General features: G+C 38.0%; 1 protein-coding gene across 1 annotated transcript in view; it reads right to left on the reverse strand.

The window, feature by feature from the left end:
* The window catches only part of LOC106640451 (polypeptide N-acetylgalactosaminyltransferase 2-like), a 294,122-nt gene that overhangs the window by 17,199 nt on the left and 253,003 nt on the right, over positions 1-23,920 (reverse strand). The window contains exon 8 of the mRNA XM_089589846.1: positions 2,905-3,124. Coding sequence (XP_089445972.1) covers positions 2,905-3,124 — 220 coding nt within the window. The remainder of the gene's footprint in view (positions 1-2,904; positions 3,125-23,920) is intronic.

Here is a 23,920-nt window from a genome sequence, read left to right on the forward strand (position 1 = left end):
TGACCACCCCCCCCCCCCATGATTGTTCACGTAAAACCCACTATTGCATGCCATTTAATCCAGATAATAATGATCAGGCAGGTGGTAAAAAAAAAAATTAACTAAACAAAATTAATCAAGTGTCAACGCTAATTTGTGTGCCAGTTCATGTAAATGCCAACGGCCAGGCTTAAAAAAATCAAGTATCAACGCTAAGTTGTGTGACAGTTGGTGTACATGCCGACGGCTAAGCAACTAACTTTAATTTAAAAAATTAATTCTCAAGGCTTTGCTGTGTGCCACTAGTGAAAAATGCTGATGGCCAAACGACTAGCTTAATTTAAAAAGGAAACAAGCTGCTTTCCAATTAAATGACCGGTTACGTACCGTCGGCTAGCCTTCTCTACAATTATCAACCCTGTTCTCATTTTAGTGCTCCGTCTTTAACCTTTCCTATCATGTCCCCAGTCTATTAATCGAAAGCTTAGGCATGAATATAAAATTTATTGCTACGCCGTCTTTGACATCACAGTGGTTTAACGTATAAAAATAGAGAAAGTACTTCTGAAATTCCTGATTTCAAAACTGAACTGCAATCCAGACTAGTATGCTTCCAAGATACTATCCATGTAAGAGGTCAACACTTGACGCATGTCGTTTGTGAGCAATAGTTTTGCCAAGTTTTCATCTGTTACTTCGCTTAATAACTTTATACCAGTCCGAATCTTCTGCCTTGTCTCCCTGATCTTATTTCTACCTTGAAAAGCTATGAGTGAGCATTTATTGCAGATGTAAAGATAATGTTTTGTCCTACTGAGCCCATGCAAGTTTACTCATTGAATACGATCCTTTCTGTTGGCTAGCGCCAGTTATTATGTGTGTTTAAATTCTTCTGCAATCACAATGGTTATTCAAACTAGATTGGGACTTTCCAGTGATTAAAAATCCATTAGATTATTGGCTGCGATAGTTATCAGAGGTTTAAGAGTTAAATAAGGTTAGAATACCTAGGTAGAATCGGTTTAATCCTAAAGTTCAGAATTTGTAATTCAGGTATAGAATTACGTGGGCACGATGATGCGTTAAAATGCGCCTTTGCTAAAGATCTGCATATTCATATAGTTCAAAGAGATCAAGTTAACGTAACACTTCAGAAGTCCAAAACAGAAGTATTTATATTTTAGGTTCTCAGTATACCCTAACTTGAGCTTTGCGCTGCTCATCTGTTAGCCAAACTCGTACGTCATTTTTGTTTAAACTTAAAGTAACCAATTGGTTCTGTACGTTTGTGGTCTAATTCTAGGGACGTGCTAAATTGAATTAAAGCTTATCCTTCTAAATGGCCTATATTCATAGCTTATTATTTTAGTGATATTCATGAATTGGTTCCGGAAACTTTTTGGCATTATATAACGGGTATAGTAAACCCAGCTGATATCGCATTTTAGAGTGTTTTACCATCTTAAGACTCGATACCATGGGCCCTGGCACATATTATTTCATCACCTTCAGGTTCATGCTTGATCTTAATAAAAAACACCATAGAATTACCCAGGAGTAACCACTAAAAGCTCTTAACGTCGCGTCGTATGCTATCTGCTGGAATTTAAAAAATATCTATAGCCAACTTCAGATACCGTTAATAGCATTGTTTCAATTTAAGAATACAATCACATATACTAGAAAGTATTAGAAAAATTTGATTCGCAGCTAACTTAACGATAAGACCACATTTCGTAAAGGCTGCGCATGAAAAAATATTAAAAGTGAATTTGAGAATTATAGTTTTATTTTTGTTGTTCTACTGACTTTCTGCCCCATATTTGTTAGTAAAGTTATAAAATAGGATTAAAGAGAGTAAATTACTCCAAAATACATCATGCATACCAGCAAAAATTCTTATTTTTCTTTATTTGCAAATTCAAGTATGCAAATCTGAATTTGAATTTCAAATTATTTCATAGACTAAGGACTCAGAGACGAGATCAATGGTCCTGTATAGCCTGTGCGCCTTACAATAATTAAGACTTATAATATAGATACTGTGGAGGGCTTAAGCATAACATGCCCTTTACAACGCAATAGAATTACAATTAAAAAATTCATAAATAAGATTAAAGGTAAAAAAATACAGCACGATCTTGGTACGAGTGTGCACATAAAATCATTAATACTGTTATGGTACACAACGCATGTAAGTATCGTAAAAAAAAGAACGTACACGCAAACTAACGTGAAGCAACAAACAAGTTTAAATAATAGACATAAAAGGATTCACTCTAATCTGAAGTAAATAATAGAAAATTGCCGAGACTTTGTCTGTTTTCTTGTCACTAAAAAGTACTGAATTTTTTTGTAGTTATATTGGAGTTATAATACAATTTTGTATTATACATTTAAATAAACCAGTATCTTAAAGTTACCCGTACTGATAGTCCGAAGCCAATAAATAAGAAGTGACTGAAAAATCACTAGTTTTTGTTGAAAATATTATCCTACTTGTAAATTTTGATTGTCATCGATTTATTCGTTTTGTGATTGATCGAGACCAGTCTTGGGCGCTTTAATTTGAAAATAAGATTAAATAATTAGTAACTTGAATTTTTACATTTGATAAGAATTAAGACTATGTTTTTTATAGCAATAAATCATTTAATTGTTCGTACAAAATTGGAAAATTAAATATTTTAACCGTAATTAATAATATAAAGATTCTCAAAGCAATTTAACTGCGCACGTCGTTCTAAGATGTCACTATCTAAGAATATATATATTTGATGGGAGGTCAATATTTTGCTATGTGAGGCAAGAGAAGAATGCCAAACTTGCTTTTAAGGATGGTTGGGTGTTGGAAAGATGTGAATGACATGTGTGGAAGGAGGGTATACATGTAATGTAATATACAGTGTACATGTGTATACTCACTTGCCGTAAGGTATGTTGCGAGCAAGAGGTACAGCGCTGTAGTAGAACATTTTGTATTCGTCCATCCAGACCTCAGCAGCTCGCCGAGTATTACGTGCGAACACATTTCCACTTCCACCAGGAAAAGAGTATGGGTGGCGTTTGCGGAATACGTGACCAACCCTTGAGCATGGAATTATTTCCAGGCTGCCACCACACTGCCACACTCGGAACGAGATTTCTGTTATTTTATCAAAAAAAATAAGCGATTATTTTCTACCTTTATAATATGTGTCGTGTTAACAGATGGCTAGGAAATTGTAAGCACTACATTTAGTATCTTCAGTAACATCAAAAGTTATTTTTATTTCTCATTAAGCGAAGATATGTATTTTAAACATTGTTTGAAAAAATTTTAAATAAATGTATATACTTTTAAAAATCTTATGATCTACAAAAAAAAAAAAAAAAAAAAACAGCATCCAATAATGTACCAGATGTTTTCAAAGGAAATTGGATGCTGATATTAATTTATGCACACTGCAAAAATTTCATCGCTTACGTAGCGTTTCCACATGATGATCGAGCAAAGTTAATCATGTCACAGTGTCAGTGTCTCAACCACGCTTTACTAATGCTCCTCCCTATTTCCTCTGTTAAAATACGGAAAAATCCGCTAAACATCCGCATTGATTTTTTTACCCTATATTTCCTTGTACTTACTTGCTCTTCCTCACCAAATCCCTGAAATGTTTTTTTCTCTTCCACGTTTTTCCTATCATTTCTCCACTTTCCCCCATGTTCTTCCTTCTGTTTTCTTTAACGCTAAATTAAATTTATTACAAAAAGTTAAGCAAGGTTTCTTACGCACTCTGAGCATTTGACCTTATGAGACTTACAAAAGAACCAATATTAATATTTTGAAATTTAAAACCAAACATTACATTATTGTATAATATTTCTCCATAAAAAAAGAAACTAATATTTTATTTTAAAGTGAAAAGTTGGGCAATTTTAATATGTTTGGTTTCTATCTAAAAAAAAACCAAGACAAGCTATCGAATATACACAAGTTTCTTTTTAGCATAACAATAAGGTAAAATGGGGTATAGTGGGACAACGCAAAAACTACAGGGTATAGTGGGACAGGAAGAGAAAATCATAACTGGTAAATTCAATTGTCAAAAAATATCCTTAAAAAAATTTCCTAATATTCCTTTATCTCTTAGCTAGATAAGACTCCCAAAATTGATTGTGGTAAACGCTCAAAGGAAAATGAAAAAAATATTTTATCAAGCTGTCCAAGCACTTGTTTAATGCATACGTCTTAAACGAGGCACTTCACCCATTTTAGATGTGACACTAAAGTTGACTATCAAGATGATATACCGAAACTAAAATTTTTTTCGTACGTTCAAACTATTGATACGTCATAATATGACACTAAAGAACAAGTTTTATTAATTAGAACTTAAAAATAATGACTTCATAAAATATAGCCTGTCCTAGTATACCCTTATTTTCTGCAACACCATGTAGAAGTGGGACGAGGCTTATCATTGCTATCCCACTACTGCATCTTTTTTTTTAAAAACTAAGTAGTAGTGGGACAAGTACTTGACAAGACCAAATTCTATTTTTAACGACTGTGATTTCGTGCTTTTTACTATAGTAATCGTGCGAGTGTCATCAGTCTAATCATTAATAGTGAAATTAAACTCAAATATATTTGTAGGATTAGTAGTTAAGTGAATGTGAGCATTGTTACCTGGTAAATAGATATAATCTGAAACCTAACCTCAATGCAATCTGTATTAATCCATCCTGCCCAATATAAAAAAATCAACATTGCAGAAAATGATATATAATTTAAATAGTTAGTTTCCATTATACTAATATTGAAAAAAAATACTGAACAAAATTAATACCTCTGAAAATTGTCAACAGAAAAATATAGGTATTAATTTACTTACATTATATTTTCATTTGGTATTTCAGCTAAGGAAACCCGGCCCGTGGTGTTTGTTAATAATTTGATAAATTACTTTAAAAAAAAGACAAAAAAAAGAAAACATTAAAAAAGCAGTAGGTTTTAGTTAATAAGCAAGAAAAAGAACAAATAAAAACGCTAAAGAGGACGAAAAAAATTTAAACAAGAAGTTTCAAGAGAGTAAAAAAACTGTTAGGAACAAAAAAAAGAATTAAATTGAAAATTAAAAGTTAAAAAAAAATTTTTAAATAAGAAAACCGGAATGCGAACAATGACTCAATAGTTCAGGAAACAAAAAAATGTTTATCTAAACTAGAAGACAATGAAAAAGCATTAAGTGCGTGTGAAGTTCATTTATTGCAGAGCAATATAAAAAGAAAAAAAGAAAAATTTTAAGACCTTAAAAACTAATATTTAATTTAAACTTGTGTTCACTATTATTATTTTCGTATTTTGTATTATTAATAATTATATTATTAAGTTTATATTGTATTAGACACTATTTTTTCCTTTATTATTAACGGACATAGTAAGTAGAGATTTTGTGATATCGTAGAAAAGAATATATATAAAAGAGAAATCCCTATAAATCTATTATTTTTAATATTTATATACTCTCAAAAGTGATAGTTCACCTCTTATAAACAAAAAATTGTGTTCTCACATAAGCAAATTACATTGTCATATACTGTTCCACTACTAGCACATTTACAGTGTCCTAATACTGCCATAATCCTCAAAGACTATGTCCCACTACTGCAGATTTCACGACTTATTTGAAAAATTATTTAATTCAACGGACAATGATAAGCACAATCAATAAATATTGTTTCCTTAAGTAAAAACCTATATTTTTAATTAAAAAAAAAATTCAGGTGAATTAGCATTGGTGGAACTTCAAAAATAAGAAATAAATATTTTTTGCTTAAAAAAGTGTCCCACTATACCTAATTTTACCTTAGCATATACTTTTAAATATAAAACATGTGGCAGTAATCCTTCATGTATATTATGTAAAATTTCTGTATGAAAATTTATGTTTATATTTTCATCAGTGCGATAAGTACCTTAATATTTTGCATAATTTATGATGTAATGAGTATGTTCTTTCCCTTTAATATAATTCAAAATTTTATTATTCAAAATATACGAAAGTTCGTTATGAGTTGTTAAAATTAATTTGTTTATCAGTTCTCGATCTCAGAGGAAATACAAACGACTTTATGGTTCCGTTTCCAATGTTCATTGACGATAATGAAAATTGTAAACCTGTACACTGCATGTTACTTTGCAATTTCATAATTACGAAGTGTTTTCATAGAAATAAATACTTTAAAGTTTCACTAATTATATAATTTTTACACCTATGCTATATCACTCGAAGTATCTGTCTGAAATCGCCTCCTAAAATAAATAATTTCCCACTAAATATAAGTTTTTTTTATTAATTTTGTACTCTAAACAAGAAGTTTCAATGTTTTTTGAATCTCATGGTAATCGAAATATTCTATAACTTGTCATCTCTTTACGTAATGAAATTAAAGCAATTCTCGTCCAAGCCATAGATACAACCTTTTTATTTTTCAAAAAAAAATAAGAAACTAACTTTTAATACAAAAATGTTTTTGCAAAACCTCTTGGACCATCAATAAAATACAATTTTGTATCCCTATTAATATTTTCATTAAAAATTTCTTTTTGATCACTACTTAGTTTAACAAATACATCCTTGCAATTTTATCCTAAATCATTTACAGTTTTATTGTCCTCAATATCTTCAGACGTTATTGTTTTATTTAATTCTGGAAATCCATAATTTTTATATGATTTTTCTCAAAATTTTAAGATTTTCTTAAAAGGTAATAAAGCATTATTTTGCTCATCGTCTTTTAAATCTTGAATATAAAATTATTGGAATGATTCCCAAATAGTCTTACCACAAATTTCTTCAGATATTAAAAACCATGCAAAAAATTTTTATAGTTGATATGGCAGCGTAACGCTACAAGCTTCCTCAAATATTTTATGTATGTGAGAGTCGTGTTCAACTAAACTTAAAGCAATAGCAGTTTTTCTAAACGTACTGTTATGTATGTTATCAACTGTTTTTGAAATTTTAAAACATTTAGCACCACTCGTCTAATTTAAAATTAAAAAAAAAAAAAAACGCTCTGAGTCCTTAGGTGACACTATATTTAGTCAACCTACTCTTAAATTACGCCTAATTTTTATTCTTCTAACCTATGTTCTTAGCGTCAAATTTCAACAGTTATATTCTGGAATATTCATGTACCTAACTTTATTCGCGAAACTATCTATTTTATTGAATTTCAACCAAGCTGTTCATGCTGTTCCAAAATTTTCTGTAGCTTTAAACAAATCTTTTTTTTTAAGTGAAACTTCTTTAGGCGCGCCTTACATATATTATATATGTATTATATGAGGGGTTAATCCATGAAACAAGTGAACGCTGTCGTACACACATGTATCTACAAATATATTATCCGAACGTATACTAGAGCTAACTGCGCCACAGACAGGGAATCTCTAATTGTCTATCTCCCTTCCTCTCTTTCCTTCCCTCTCACATGCGCACAATAGTGCGCCGCGATTACTCTATCTATATATGTGGGTGCGCGCGGTAACTCAGTCCGTAGGTCGTGGGTTGGCACGCGGGAGACCGTGGTTCGATTCCCGGCCAGTGTGACTTTTCGGGCAAGTACCTCTGTGATTCTTCACATGTGCTTTTTCACCACGCAATGCTACTCGAGAAGGGTTAAGGTGACCTTCTCGCAGCAAAAATTGTCTAATTCCCCTTACCTCCCTCCTGTAATGGGAGGCCTCCCATCCCTTTCCTTGTCCCTTTCCCAAGTGCTAAGAGCCCATAGTAGTGCCCTCATTAAAAGGAACCGGACGTAGAGCACTATAATGTAAAAAAAATAATCTACATATGTATGGTATAGATTCTCTCTATCACTATCTAAAAAGTAGACAGTCAATCGATCCAAAAATTCACCAGCACAAGCAAACGGAATACTTAATAGTCGAGCCGTCACCCATCCGTCTACCAACCGCGGCCAACTCTGCTCAACTTTCCAGATCAACAAGACTGCAACTCTACCGCTGCACCACCGTGTCGGTAGTAGGTATACCTACTGCTGCATGGTAAACAGGGCTCGGAGACAAAATATTTTTTTCGAGGATGCAAGGTTTAGGTTGGTAGCACCTTGCATGTCCGATGTCAGTTCCCAATTTCCAACCATTCCCGTCCTAAAGCGCCATAATTTGAATAAAAATTTTGGCATCAATACAACAAACGAAAAAGTGATAGTAATGCAATCAAAAGTTTTATTAAAATGGGTAATGATATAATAATTTATAAATACGTAGTGTAGGATTATAAACACTTAATCCACGCTCAGATTCAAACATTTGTTGATCGTTACAACCACAGTACGAATATAATGAATTGCCTATAATAATAATAATAATAATAAAAATGAAAATAGCAATAACAATAATTATAATAATAATAACAATATTAAAAATAATAATAATAAAAATAAAAATAATAATAATAGTAAGGATGATACTGATACTATTAATATCAATAACTATATAAAAACTTAAACAAAAAATATAATAAAAAATAAAATAACAATACCAATAATAATAGTAAAAACAACAATAATAATGATAATATAATAATAATACTAGTAACAATAATTATAATAATATTAGTATTAATCACGATAGCGATAGTAATAATAATAATAATACTAGTATTAATCATGATAATAATAGCAATAATAATAATATAATAATAATAATAAAATTGGACAGCCAAATAACCAATTGTAAGGACGAATGCAATGCAATTAGTGAATTTTTGTTGTGTGGTCTTCCATTTAAATTTTATAAAACTTATATTTCAAAATTACTTATTCTACATATAAATGATAAGACCTAAAAGTTGTACAATACAATAGCCTTATTCTTTTGAGAACACAAAGTAAGTATAACTTGAATTCATATAATTTATTATTCAGTTAAAGATGAAGTAGCACGAGCAGCAGCAGCGGCAGCAGTACTAGTAGCCGAGTAGTAGTTTTTTTTTTTTTTTTTGTGGAGGGAAGGGAAATGGATTGAGGCAGACCGCAGGGACAGCGGTAGTGTGGGACTCGGTGGATTTTTTTTATTAGACTACCCATACCCACTAAAACTCCCCTCCGCCCATGCCACGTGGCTTTTGATCCAACCCGGAACCACATTAGGATTACTTCAGGGTGGAGCCACCAGGGAGACCATCGCGTCTCACAGCATTAACGAGCTAACTCGCCACCAATTGCTAGAAGTGCTGATGCTCTCGAGTCCTGAAAAGGACTTGGGGTCCCTGAGGACTAGCACCCTTTCTAGCGCTCCATAGTAGGCCGCTAACCTAGCAAGCACCACGATAAGCTTGATGCTTTCCCTTGCTGATAGGTTAAAAGTACCCAGCGCAGCGTAGGTCCACATTAGCCTGCCTTTCAACTCAAGGCCTTTTTGCCTTATTTCCGTCCTGCTTGGGCCTTACCCCTGGCCTCTTCTAGCGCTTTTTTGAATGAAGAGCAGCTCCCATTGCCTGCTTCTTGCTTGTTGTCCGTCGTTGAGCAAAGGAAGCACCGTGCTGGGCCTGGACACTCTTTCTTCCGGTGGTTTGAGCTTCCACACCGGAAGCAAAGCTTTGATCTGTTTTCTTCTTTACAGTTGCCTGAGACGTGTCCATATCCCAGGCATTTGTAACATCTTGTTACTTTAATTCTTCTTCGTATTCGGCAGCTTACAAAGCCAACTCATAAGTAGTAGTAGTAGTAGTAGTAGTAGTACTAGTAGTAGTAGTTTTTTTTTTTTTTTGTGGATGGAGGGGAAATGCATTGAGGCACACCACAGAGTCAGCGGTAGTGTGGGACTCAGTGGATTTTTTTTATTAGACCACCCATACCTACTAAAACCCCCCTCCCCCCATGCCACGTGGCTTTTGATCCACCCCGGAACCGCGTTAGCATTACTTCAGGGTGGAGCCACCAGGGAGAACATCGTATTTCACAGCATTTGTGAGCAAGCTTGCCACCAGTTGCTAGAGGTGCCAGTCCTCTCGAGTCCTGAAAAGGACTCGGGGTCCCTGAGGACCGGCACCCGTCTTCTAGCGCTTCAATAATGCTTCCTTTTGCTGATGAGTATAAATACTCATCGCAGCTTGAGTCCACATCCTTTACTCAGGGGCCCCTGCTACCTGCATGGCGGCTCTCTCCTCTTCTTTCTTCTGTTGGAGGACTGACCCGTTGAAGCCATTCACTATCGTCCACCCCTCCTCGCTGCTGAGCATCTTGGAGATGTTGGTTTCGGGAGTGGCCGCCCCGCCGATCCCGTCCACCAGCTGCTGGCGCTCACGGTGCCATCTCTCACACGCGAAAAACGTATGTTCGACGGTATCATCCAACGCAGGGCAGTAAAGACACCTTGATGTTGCCTTCACCGCCATGCGGTGGAGATAGGCATCGAACTGACCATGCCCGGAGAAGAACTGGGTGAGGTGGTAGTTTACCTCTCCATGTCCTTTCTCCACCCATGGCCGCAGGTCCAGAATCAGGCGGTGCGTCTATCTACCTACTGCAGCCCGATCCCACTCTTGTTGCCACGTCGTCAACGTTTCCTCCCGTCTGTCGCTATCGCTTTGGTCGCCGGAGCCCAGGAATTTCCTTCACCGCTCCCGCGCAAGCAACACGACGGGTATCGTTCGTGCTATCACAATAGCGGCAGCGGAGGAGACCGTGTGGTAGGCACACGCGATTCTTAAGGATCCGATGCGCTGCACCGAAGTTAGGCGCTCTCGGAGATCCTTCCTCGCAAGTGCGTCCGCCCACACCTCCGCACCGTAAGCAGGATCGAGTTGGAGACCGACGCAAGGAGCCGTCTTTTGGCTTCCCGCGGGCCTCCAACGTTCGGCATTAACCGTAAAAGCGCCCCAGAAACCCCAGCGGCTTTATCGGCTGCTCTTCTGATGTGTTCCCTGAAGGTGAGTCGTGAATCAATCCACACTCCAAGGTAGCGCACCACCGGACTCGCGCGGATCACCTCACCCGCAACGCTCAGGCGAAAGTCCTCCCCAAACCATCTCTGCCTAGTGAGGACGACCATCTCTGTTTTCCCTACAGCTAGCTCGAAACCGTGATCCCGGACTCATTCCGACACTATCGCCACCACCCACCGTATTTTGCGCTCGGCCTCCTCTCGCGTTCTCGCTATGACGTACAATGCTATATCGTCAGCAAAGCCCGTCAGCTTGATCCTCGGAGGCGCAAAAGTTCGTCGTAGACGAGGATCCAGATATCGGGGCCGAGGGCAGATCCCTGTGTGACTCCCGACGTCAGACGCCTCTCTCTTGGTCCATCCTTTGTGTCGTACCGGAGTACTCGATCCTGGAGGTAACTGTCCAGGATCTTTCTCAGGTAGTCCGGTACATTCTGGCGCTTCAGGGCCCTCATTATGTCGGACCATTTCGCCGAGTTAAAGGCATTCTTCACGTCAAGAGTCGCCAGGACACAGACGCTCCTCGTCTTATGAGAGGGTTTCCATGCCTCCTCGACCGACTCGAGGACCTCGGCCACAGCCATAACCGTCGATCGCCCTTTACGGAACCCATACTGATTTTCTGAGAGGCTGACTTCTTTTCTCAAGCGAGTTCTGATCAGCCTCTCTAGCATTTTTCCAGCATTGTTTAACATACCTAAGGGTCGGAATGACGACGGGACTAGGGGGGGTGGTTTGCCCTTGTCCAGAAGAACAAGCCTTTGGATCTTCCAACGCCTGCTGAACAGTCCAACGCGCAGGCATGCATTGAACATGTCCAACAAAACGTGTGGCTTTTCCGCAGCTATTATCTTGAGGACTTCAGACGGCACCCCGTCTGGACCAGGGGCCTTTCGCCCTGGCGTCTCCGATGCCACCGACCTCAATTCATCGAGCGTAAAGAGAGGCACCTGTCCAACCCTTATTTTCTCTCGCCTTCTAGCGGGATGCTCCGGAAAGAGACAAGAGACCACTCTCTCTAAGAAGGTAGGTTCCATCGGCGGCGTCGGGTCCGTACTACGAAGTCTTTTTAATGCGATCCGGTATCCCAGGCCCCACGTGTCTTTATCCACCTCGGCGATGAGCTCGCGCCAGCATCGGTTCTTGCTCACCTTGATCACCCTCACCAACGCTTTTTTTTTTCCTTGTACGCGGCAGCAGCTGCCCCGGCGCCTTCACGAGTTCTGTGTCGCTATGCAAGACGCCGTAGATGCTGCGCCTCTCTGCGCAAGTTAGCAATGTCCTCGATCCACCAGTAGCACGAACGTTGACCCCTCTTGGTAGACCTTTTGGGCATACACGCGTCGCACCATTCCTTGACCTGTCTCGTCGTGCCACTCACGAGTGCCTCAGCCTCCGCTTGATTTTTGATCTTGTTTAAATCGGCTGGAGGTGGCGCGCCAACCATGGCTTCCAGTAGAAAATCTCGGTTGAGTTTTGCAACGTTCCACCCGTTAACGTGCCTTTGGATCACATCTCGTGAGTTTGCACCACGATCCTCGTGTATCATGAAGCTGACGTACTGGTGATAACTGGCCGTGTAGTCCTCCAGGACTCGCCAGTCGTAGACCCGTGCCGCCATTTCTAACGACACCAGCGTGAGATCGATAATCGTTCCCCGGTTACCAGGTTGCCTGAACGTTGCCGAACCACCAGAGTTCATGACGATGAGATCCAGCCTTGCGGCCATCTCTAACACCGCCCGTCCTCTGGGGTCAGTCCTCGGCTCTCCCCAAGCGATGGCCTTGGAGATGAAGTCGCCGGCCAGGACTACATCACCACTTTCCCTGCACATATCCTCGAGTTCGGCAAGCCGCTCTCTGAAGGCACCAATCGAAATGGATATATTAGGGGATATGTAGCAACTCACATAAAAAACACTACCACACCTGATCCACACGAGCCCGTCTCCACCTCCGGTATCGGATACGGAGAACTTGTCCAGCAGATCGTGCGCGAGCACGGTCCTATCCAGGTTTACCTGCAGAATCAACGTCATTTCCGCCGAGTCGTCACTGCAGGCGCCCGAGGCGCCCCACACCTGGCAGTCCCAGCGACATGTCTGGTGTCCGGTTTCGGGACCACGTTTTCGCACAGGAAACAGCTCACTTATTTTTTCGAGCAGTTTCGTGCCACGTGTCCCTTTTCACCGCACCTCCAGCACGCCCCGGTCCTGTCAGGCCCGCCACAATGCCTCGCAATGTGCCCGAAGCCCAGGCACCTGAAGCAACGCTCAACCGTGATCTTTAGGCGCATCCTGCTGTTAACCCAGCCCAGCCTAATGCGGTCCCTTTTTTCAAGCATCGGGGCCGCCGTCACAGGTACCTCGACGTAGGCTATGCGGTTTCCTCTGTTCGTTCCAGACGATAACCGCAAAGCCAGACTAGGGGACGCCCCTTCGCCAAAGCAGCTTTTTACTGCTGCTTCGACGTCCCCCTTTGTCACCGTTGGGTCGAAGTCCCTTATCTCCCAGGTCGAGCGCGGGGCCAGTGTCCTCACACCACCCGCGTCCGCCACGGCACTTTTAATTGCCTCGGCAAACGCATCGCGATGCTTAGACTCAGTATTTTTCAGTTCGACGAGAACACCTCCTGTCCTCGTCTCTCTGACAGATTCCACGCTCGCCCCGAGCCCGGTAACGTCAACCTTCTTCATCAGGGCTAGGACCTCGGCATACTTTTTGCCTTGGGCTGGCACAACCGATATTGCCTCAGGCCTGACCCTGGGACGTCTCTCCTTCGCGACTTTAGGGGCTTTCTCCGTACCTTCTTGGGGCTTGTTCCCCTTAGCCTCTTCTTTTTTTTTTTTTTCTTTCTTTGAACCTTCGTCCATTCAGCTTTCTTGGCTGGAACTTCTGCTGGAACACTCTCTGGTTTCAGCTGAGGTCCAGCCCCTTTTGCCTTTTTCACGGCCTTACCTGGCGTAAGCTGAGGGCTCGGGGTCTCTCCCCCTCGTCTTCGCTTTCTTTTTTCTGCTTTTTCAGCCTTTGCCTGGTTGTTACTTAAAGGCAGTTATTTTTTTTCTCTGACCCGCTCCTGAAAGTGCCTCAAGATACCCATGGCAGTCACCGCCGCAACGACGTTAGCCTTTATGGTGCCTGCCGTGATGGGGTGCTTCACCATGAGCGCCCTAAGCTCATCCAAGGCCCTGGCTAGGTCGTCGAACGCCGCATCAGCAGCAGCGTCCAACTCTCTCCCCTGGTCGGGTTTCTCCACGGTATCCTTGATGAAAGGGTGTTCTCTCTCATACATTTCTCCTTCCCATCCTCCTTTGGTTGTTAAAATAAGCGCCATATCTAGAACACACAAAGTTTATCCCAAGGTCCCCACCGACCCATCTGGATCCCTCACCGGTGGAAGCCGCCGACCGCCCCCAACACATGTCTGAAGGGCGGTTTCGGTCAAGGTGGGTAACCCCAAGATATAGCACGCCCTACCCTAGCCCACCTCCACTCCCTCGAGCATCACGCCCCAACCAGAAGCGATCCACTCTCTGGAGAGTTTCCGGCAGACATCATGTCGCAGAACGCACTCACCACACTGAGGGAGCCGCGGAGAAGGGCAGGCCAGCAACGCTGCGCCAGCAATCCCACCAGCCCAACAGGGAACCGCCGAGCCGGAGAGGAGCAAAAGCAGAGCAGGAACTGCCATTCCTCCACACCCGCCCAGCCCAACAGGCCCCCACCAAGCCAATAGGACCACAGCAGCAGCGCGACCAGCTCACCCCCATCCCCGACCGCCCCAGTGTTAGCCGATTGACCGGACCTGGTTAGGAATCCAGCCTCCCGTCTTGCAGTCAGCAGGAGCCAAAGACAGCTCGGGTCACTTCGGCACGCAGCCTAGGTATCGCCTTACTGCCCAGGATCTTCCTTTGGCCGCTCACGGGTCGCACCGCACGGCAAACACGGCGAGCCTTCTGCCCTCGGCTAAAGACTACTTTTTAGGAGTTCCCAGAAATAGTAAACTAGGTGAAGGGGTATTGTTAAAGTGTAGGCGTGTGGTTCTCCCGTTTCATGTCAGCCCCAGTCCACCAGCCAAGGCGAATACGACCACCACATTATTAACACCAGTCGCGCGAGAGAGCACCAGCTGGTGTGCACTAAAGGTGCCCTCCATGTAGTCCTTCAATGGCCAGATTCCTTAGTTAAAACGATCGCCATATCTTTTTTATTTGCGGACGTCCGACTTTATCAGCGGTAGAGATACCCGGGCCTCCCCAGTCACTGCATCAAGGCTCACCTCCTCCTCCCGCCCGACACAGTGCTACGGGCAGCCGCAACCCTCCGCAAGCACACTGCAGCGTCCATGCTACAAGAGTATGTCAGAGTCGATGTATGTCAGTGCTCATAGGATCATGTAAAAGGATGGAGGAGTTACGATAAGTGTAAGAAAGGAGGTATGCCGTCAGTTTAAAACCCCCTCACCTGACCAAGGCTGCAAGCAGTACGGTCTTCGACAAGGTTACGCATACCGTGGAGTAGTAGTAGTAGTAACAGTAGTAATAGAAGTATCACAAGTCCTGGGTAAAGTCTAATTATTATTATATGAATAATAAAGATACAATCAAAGTATTAGAAATACAAAAATTTGTATTAACAATCATATTTTAAATTATGTATTTTCAATCCTAATGTTTTTAGTAAAAAAATTTTCTATTCTGCCACATTGAAATGCTTACTAGACAATTTTTTAAAAGTTTTCTTCATACTTTTCTGCATATTTGGATACTGGTATCAAATACAAATACAGTTATGAAACTGTATCATGTGTAGTTGAACTACAAACTTACGGGTGCGATAAGAGAAATAATGAGAGTGAAAAAGAAAAACTTTCTCTCTCTATGCAGCACTCAAATAGTTCCGTTTTTGAATTGTTATACGGCCATGAACACATAATATACGCAGAATTGTGGAGTACATGTCAAAACGTTCCGTTATTATTAATATACTACCTTATTTTATCAATCGTATGACGTATAGCGTACCAGCATATCGAAGACCATTATTCGCACATGAACCTAAATAACAGTCATAAATGAAAATAGTACGACAACGAAATACAGCTAACAGTATTTCAACTAGATATCAGAAATTCTAAAGAAAAAATGATTTATTTATAGCAAGCAAGCAAGCATCGGTGACAATGAGTAAATTAACTGTTTATTAGTTTGTGAAAATAGAATAAATCTACCATTAGAAGAGTAATCATTGGCTATAAGTTACTCAATGTTTATTAGTGTTTTGAATAAACAAAATATTTATTAGGCGAGCGAGCGTCTGCTTTATGTAATCAATCTGTCTATCAGCAATCTTCAATGAAAAAAAAAAAAAAAAAATTTTAGTTAACAAACATCGGTGACAGGTAATTAACCCACACGTTAATTGTAGTTTCCTTGGATGAAAAAATGAAATTAAACTATTAGGCTGGTAAGCATGGGTGATGAATAACAACTGTTTCACAATGTTTCAAGTTTTAAATAAAAATTAGTGGTTATTAGTTAAAATAAACTTCTAGCGAGCAAACGATGATGAATATTTTTACTGTTAATGATGAATCTTGGATGAAAAAATTATTTTTGGGTATGCAAGCATCAGCTATAAATGTAGTAACTTACAGTGAGTTTTCGAAGAAAAATTTATTATGTATGTGACCAAACATCACCGATAAGTAATGCACCGTCATTTAGTTTTTATGGATGTAAATAATTAATGATTAGGGGATATAGAGTTATCAATAAGAAACATAACTGTTTATTAGTTTTTCTTACACATTTACAAATTATTTTTATTTATCATGGACCAATATTTTGCTTCTCGAAAAGGCTTCATCAGATCGGCACTTATATTTTCCGTTGTTTTTTCTTTGCACATTCGATATATTTCTTCTTTACTCAGCTTTCTAATGTTTTTTTTGGTATAAAGGTAGCAGATCCAATGGTGTTAAAAAACGATACCACATAACTAAATCTTGTTTTCCTTTGTTTACTTTTGACAATGTAGCCAGGCCAAAAACATTGTTTTCTCCACTTAGCTAATACCAAGTCACCTGTTGCAAGTTCCTGAAAAGTTGTAATTAATTTTAAATTTACATTGTGACATTCAATAACTTCAAAATTTACAAGTATTCTACTCTACATTACATTTTCAAGTTGTTCAAAACCAGCGAATTTTTGTATGTCTCATTTTATAATACGGGTACATATATTTTTATTAAAAATGTCCAATATTCACAACAATACGTACAATTTCCTTAGCTTCCGCTTTCACATTGTTGCCTTTTTTCACCATTGGATTTTTCAGCGCTTCTGTACATATTTGCTCTTGCAATGGCATTTCATGGTCGGCTGGTGTTGCAAGAGCTGTTGAGGCAGTTACTGCATCGTTTAATACAGGCGACGTAATTTCGCGACTAACATCAACGCCTTCTTCCACCTGTAACATATGATTAATTCCTTACATATTATTATTAGTCTTATTATTATTAGTAGAAGTAGCGTTAGTAAAAGCAGTTGTAGGTAAAACATTTAAGTATGCGTGTTTTCACATTTTATATTATTCTATTAAGGGATATGTTGTTAGCATGATTAAATTTATTTGTTTTGTCTCATTTTTAATCACGGGCATATACATATTTTTATAGGACACGTAAAAAATTTAGATATACGTACAACTCCAAGAGCTTTCAGTTTAGCATTTTTGCTTCTCGTTACCCTTGTATTTTTCAGCGTCATAATATTCATTTTCTCTTTCAACGGCATTTCATGAGCGGCTGGTGTTGGGAGAGTTACTGTTTCATCTAATCTGGGCGACGTAATGTCATGAAGAATATCATCGCCTTCTTCCAACTGCTAAATACGATTACTTTAATTATAAATATCACTCATATTGAAGTAATCATAACCATTTTTTGGTAGAGAAGATGGTAAAATGCGAAGTATCCAAAAATTAATAAGTGCTCACATGTTTGGAATCATTTATCAACTCATCCACGAGATTTTTGTCCTCTTCAGTTTCAGAGTCTGATGGTAGATCTGTATTAGAAACAACAAATTTTTTGTTGACTTTTACCTTAAAAAAAAAATGTATTTATCATCTACGATGCTATGAATAATTCATTAATTTATTTAACAACAATTTTCTCAGTTACGGTGTTTGTTGAACGTGCCGTTCTGCTCCCAATTGTTTCCATGTTTTCTTGAGGTTTTGTGCATAAGCACACGATCAGTAAGAGCTAATTTAGGAGTGAGAATAAAAACTCCAAAGTCAGGTGTTAGTTTGAGCAACGTTTCGTTGGTCTTAACGCCAACCTCATCAGGCTCACTTTATTAACAGAAAAAACACAACAAATTTCATAAATTACATTGCAATTTTAATTTTTCTCAAACAAAGATTCTAGACCGTGAACCTAATAAACAAAATAGATTAATATCTGAAATGCTATACATACACTTTACTAAGCACACTATTAATAAGAAAGAAGATACCTTATTTCTCAATAACATATATAAAGATTTTATAAGTAATCTTTCTAAATAATACAATGTAGTGATGTACTGCTGTTATCTACATTCGTAAGAAACGTACATTTACTGTTTATATGTATATGCGTAAATAAATACATGTTTGACATTTACGTTATTCGTTCGAGGCGCCCAACAGTCTGTAACGATCGTCTTAACGATATAGACGTGAGTAATTGTTCAATTTTAAAATTATTTATATTACTATTTTATTCGTGACTACTTACTTATAATTAATTTTGCATTAATGTAGATATTTGTAAACATTGGCCCTGCAATGTAATTTATGAAATTTGTTGTGTTTTTTCTGTTAATAAAGTGAGCCTGATGAGGTTGGCGTTAAGACCAACGAAACGTTGCTCAAACTAACACCTGACTTTGGAGTTTTTATTCTCACTCCTAAATTAGCTCTTACTGATCGTGTGCTTATGCACAAAACCTCAAGAAATTTTCTCAGTTACCTTATTGTAATTTGGTTTTTTTCTGTATCGTGTTAACTTTTAGTCAAGAAAAGTTTCCATCTTGTTTTTTTAATGGCGCATCACTTATATGCTGCTCATCACATTCTCGGTAAAACTCGGCCACATTTTGATAATCAGGGCAACTTGAAATGCTCCTGATCATTTTTGCCAAGTTCACATGATAGACATCTCCATACAATACACCAGCGATTTTTTGTGCTTGAGGCAACGTCAATAGTTTAAATGGCACAACTGTCTCACTATTTGGAAAAAATCTGCGGAAGGTGTCATGGTTCTTATTAATGCAACATGAAATTAAAACTACATTAAGAAATAGTGATTATCATTATATAACGTTATTACTTAGGGTTTGTTAAATTAAAAAATTTTTTTACATCTTACTTTTGAACAATGTACAACAGACACATCGATGCATTGTATCTGTATAGTGAACGTCGTCCGTATCCAGCTACTATATTAGTCTTCAAAAACTCTACAAGAGATTCTCTCGTACGTTTATCTCTTGAACTGATCTTTATACAAGTTTTGAGGATTTTCTTTATAGCAGGACTCGCTTCGTTTTTGTAATCTTCATTCTTGTTATCTTTGATGAAGGCAACAAGCTTCGCAAGTTGTATAATACGGCCCATGAAGTAGAACTTATCAATCAAAGTTGGCATATATTGCTACAAAAAAAAGAAATGGAGTTTTTACTTATTCGACAATTCTAGTTCAATAAACTGTTACATAAAAACATCGATGTTTAATAGTTTCTTGAGAAAATAAAACTTTTTTTTCTTGCATGAAATTAATTTTATTATTGATAGTGCTTATAAACAAACAGTTACAAAATCAAACGAACTGTTTATTGCAGATAAACCATCAATTTCCAGGATTCAGTATTCTTTCTGTCCTTCTGAATTTGACTTGCAGCTACCAAAGTACAGAATATTTTCAGCGCAGTGGTATTTATAGATGTGTTGGCTCCAGAAGTAGGCTTGGCATAAGTTCACATAATTTATATTCAATTGATTACACTCTAATAAAAGTCAATGAAAAATATTAACCTAGGTCTGATAATAAATAACAATAACATTTAACACTCAGATCCTTTCATCATCCATCGTCCAATCTCCTTTTGGCAATAAGCACAATACATCTGATGATGATCTGCGCAACTTTTTCGTGGTATTTATGATGAATTTGATGTTGAACTAGAAATCCTTACCACCAAGTTGAAAACTAAACCATTATAGTACATACTTGTGTAAGTGTATCTTTTAATTATAGCTTAACACAATTGAGTATGTCATTAGCTGCTCATGCAAAGGTCTAATACATCCTGAAGTTAGCAGTTATTCGCAAGAGCCACTGATGACTAATCATTTTAAAAAAAGAATTGTTCTCAGGCTTATTTGAAGATATATGTCAGGCAATAAGCCAGCCAGTTACTTACTCACCACTGCAAGTGCTTTTCAATAACTACGTATTTCTTTGAGGCTTCAACATTATTATCTTTAGCTCATTATTGTCATCCACCCGGGCAAAGTTTTGTGTGTATTTAAGTTACTTTGACAGCTCTCTCTATTATTTAAAGCAACGGACATGGTGTGTACTAACCATTGAAAATACTATGATCTATTACCCGTTAATTTTATGAATTGTTTGATTCTCATTAGTAATATAAAAAACTGGTTTTCTTGAAATTATACGAATACCCACAAATAAAGGAGGCTATCGAAGTCCCTTCGACGGATTAACAGTATGTGCCTGGATGGTTTACATTAAGGTGTCATGTACAATATTTTTAAGCAGAAAAAAAGACACAGTATTCAAATGCACTGATAGTATAGTTGCATGGGTGACTTATTCCCTAATATGTACCTTTGAGTGTGTCAGTGTGAAATTTTTGTTTTCATTTGGAAAAGATATTGAAAGCTCTTACTGACAAATTTGAATACATCTGGACCACACATCAGTCCTGCAATATGCCAGTACTTACGGCCAGAGCACTTACAAACTGCAGTTCCTATGCTATATACAAATTTCACTTACTCTCATCATTGAAAACCTACCCAAGCCCTTTTGATGTTAGAAAGGCTTTGCACTACAGAACGATATAATCACATAATAGCAGAAGGCTGTGTGATTTGTTTGTATTATCTTCATACACACAAAGGATTTGTTCAGATGTATATCATTATTTCCGTAGGTCTATTTACGAAACACACGTAAATATACGTGAATATTATAAAGAAGAGATAACACAAACAGGGATATGGAAATAGTATCATTATTTATGTGGTTATTATTGTGTTAACGTTACGTGAATTTGTTGCGAGTAGACAAAGAAAAACACTCGCTATCTGCACTATATTAGAGGACACAACGATAAGTATACGCTTTAACGTAAATTACTATAGATCGTCATGTCTGAGGCAGACTCTTAGGCGTAAGAATAAAATGTGTCTTACTTTAATTACCTTCTTTTTTTGCAACCTTGCAGGGGCTTGTTTCAAGGTCTTTCTTTGAAAATTCTTTCGGTTGCCTCCATCCGCAGCAGGTTGACTTTTTTTTTTTCGCCATGTTTTACGTAGATTTTCCAAGGTGCCAAAACCCGTTGTCATACAGGCAACAATGTGGAAAGAACGATAAGCTTAGACCGTAAGTACACCGGGGATTTTGCTTTAAAATTTGTTATTTTGTAACAAAAAGCTAAAAACTTTTGTCATGCACGTGCACACTGCGTCTCTGCCCTATGCAATGCCGCATGCTACTTTAGAGAAGAAAGCCGCATTTCTACGAATAAGCGATACCAACACGAAGCCACGACACAGCCTAATGTTAGCCAATCGCAACATTTTAGATCGACTTTACGACTTTGAACTGCTCTGATTGGCTGGCATGTTGCTGTGCCGCTATTGACGCTCCATTTCTGCTCTGTGCACTCGCAGCTTGAGAAATGGATTCACTGTATTAAGTAAGTGTATATTAGAGCAGCGATTCAGTGGTAGGATTGCGGGTTTCGGCTGGCAGCAGGCGGCAGGCGGCAGACGGCAAAAGGTTGTAGGAGGATGCGGAAGATCTGCAGATGATATGTGCAAAAATTATACGTAATGTTTACATGACTTACTGCAAAGCGGTTCGTTTTGTAAAGAGGATAGCAACAGTATGCACTGTATACTATACAACTTATGCTGTAACTATAGCAACCTAAAGCAGCCCGGTCTGGCGGTCTCCGGCCAAGCCCAGGGCCCCTTAATAACTGGAGCTACTCGTAATAGGTGGTATACCTATACGTATATGAGATGCAATATCTCGTCAAATATTTTTTTTTTGCATCTGCGTGAATGTTACACAGCATAGAACACGAGCATGATGTTTCGATAGTACTTTAATTACAAAGTCAAAATTACATGAATTTTTAAAACGTTAAACGTAAATTGTTACAATTATTCTTATTTTTAAAGCTGTTATGGAATATGTAATTTTGTAAAGCTGTTGTTTTGTTAAAACTTGGAAAATATGTAGGACTATGAGTAGCAAAATTGATTAGGCGTAACATTGTTCGATAGTGTTGACAAGTACAATTTATCTGTAGACATAATAAGAATAAAGTTAGTTGGTGCCACACTATGGGTCTTACAGGTGTCTTAAAAATTTAATAAATCGTTCAAAACTGCATGAGTTGATATATATTCCACTGAAACTATAGAAGACTATCACTCCATAGAGATTCAAACATTACGTCTCAAAAACCGCCAATAACCAAAGCCGATGTTTGTCTAACATTAACTTTATAATTATCATAGTAATCAATAACAGACTAAATAATGTATGATGCATTGCGAGGCATCAACTACTTTTGTAACTGTGATTTAAAAATACAAGTGTAACAAGCTTTGAGCTAAACTGAAAAAGTGTAGATCATTTCATAATGGTAAAAATGATTTGTGGAACATTGTAGTAGTCAAAAAAGCTTAAGACTCGATTCTTGGAATAAACCTCGATCTGCATCAGTATTTGTGCTCACATGCATTAATTTTAATGTTATAAATTAATAATAGTGATAAAAAATTTATGAACTAAATCTCATACTTCAATCGACAATCAATGGTACATTTATTGTACGATATATTTGACAGCAAGGGACCGTACGTAAATGAACAAAATCTTTTTCATGCTTTTTGAACCCTTCCCCGACTTTTCTGCATCACTAAATCCTGCTGTTATAGGCCATAACGCTAGCTCTGCTTACTGTAACAACTCGTTGGTATCAATGATGTACGTAGCGTTACTTTAACTTTTACTGTCAGTATGTATGATTAGTATGACGCACAATATTTTTACTGTTGTTGATATCATAAGTTACAATATTATTAAATGTCATTTGATTTGAAGTATACGAACAGTCCATGTCGCATACATGTTTATTACAGTTCTGTAACCATTATTTTCCAAAATATTCATCTTCTTAGGCAACAACTATAATAAAGTTTCGAAGTTGTATGATGCAACGTTGTCGTAATAATCATTCGATCGCGTAAAGGGCATGTAACGTAACAAGTTGACTAAAAATTTCATTTTCATTTCATTAAAGATTGTCACTACTTTATTGTTTTTATTGAATGGATCAAAAAAACAGTACCGATTAGTTTTTCTTTCGTATTCATTCATAATTGTATGTTAAAAACTATAAAAAATACATTGTAACGTTTCAGTAATTTTTTATTAATGTATACATGAAAATAATTCAGGAGAAGATAATATCCTGTTATGCCAACGTCTGCTTTATTCAATATTGAAAATTGTAAGTATGATATGATCACAAAAAAATAAAGAAGCACCCATGTCTTTTATATTGAAGAGGTAAAAATGCATGCAACAAAATGATACCGCTACTAATCGATCAAAGGAAGAGAGGAGTAAAATGCAATAACTGTATAACAAATCAAAGCAT

This window comes from Copidosoma floridanum, unplaced genomic scaffold (assembly GCF_036245765.1).
Source record: "Copidosoma floridanum isolate Cflo_tuat_1 unplaced genomic scaffold, Cflo_Japanese_pri ptg000001l, whole genome shotgun sequence".
NCBI lineage: Eukaryota > Metazoa > Arthropoda > Insecta > Hymenoptera > Encyrtidae > Copidosoma > Copidosoma floridanum.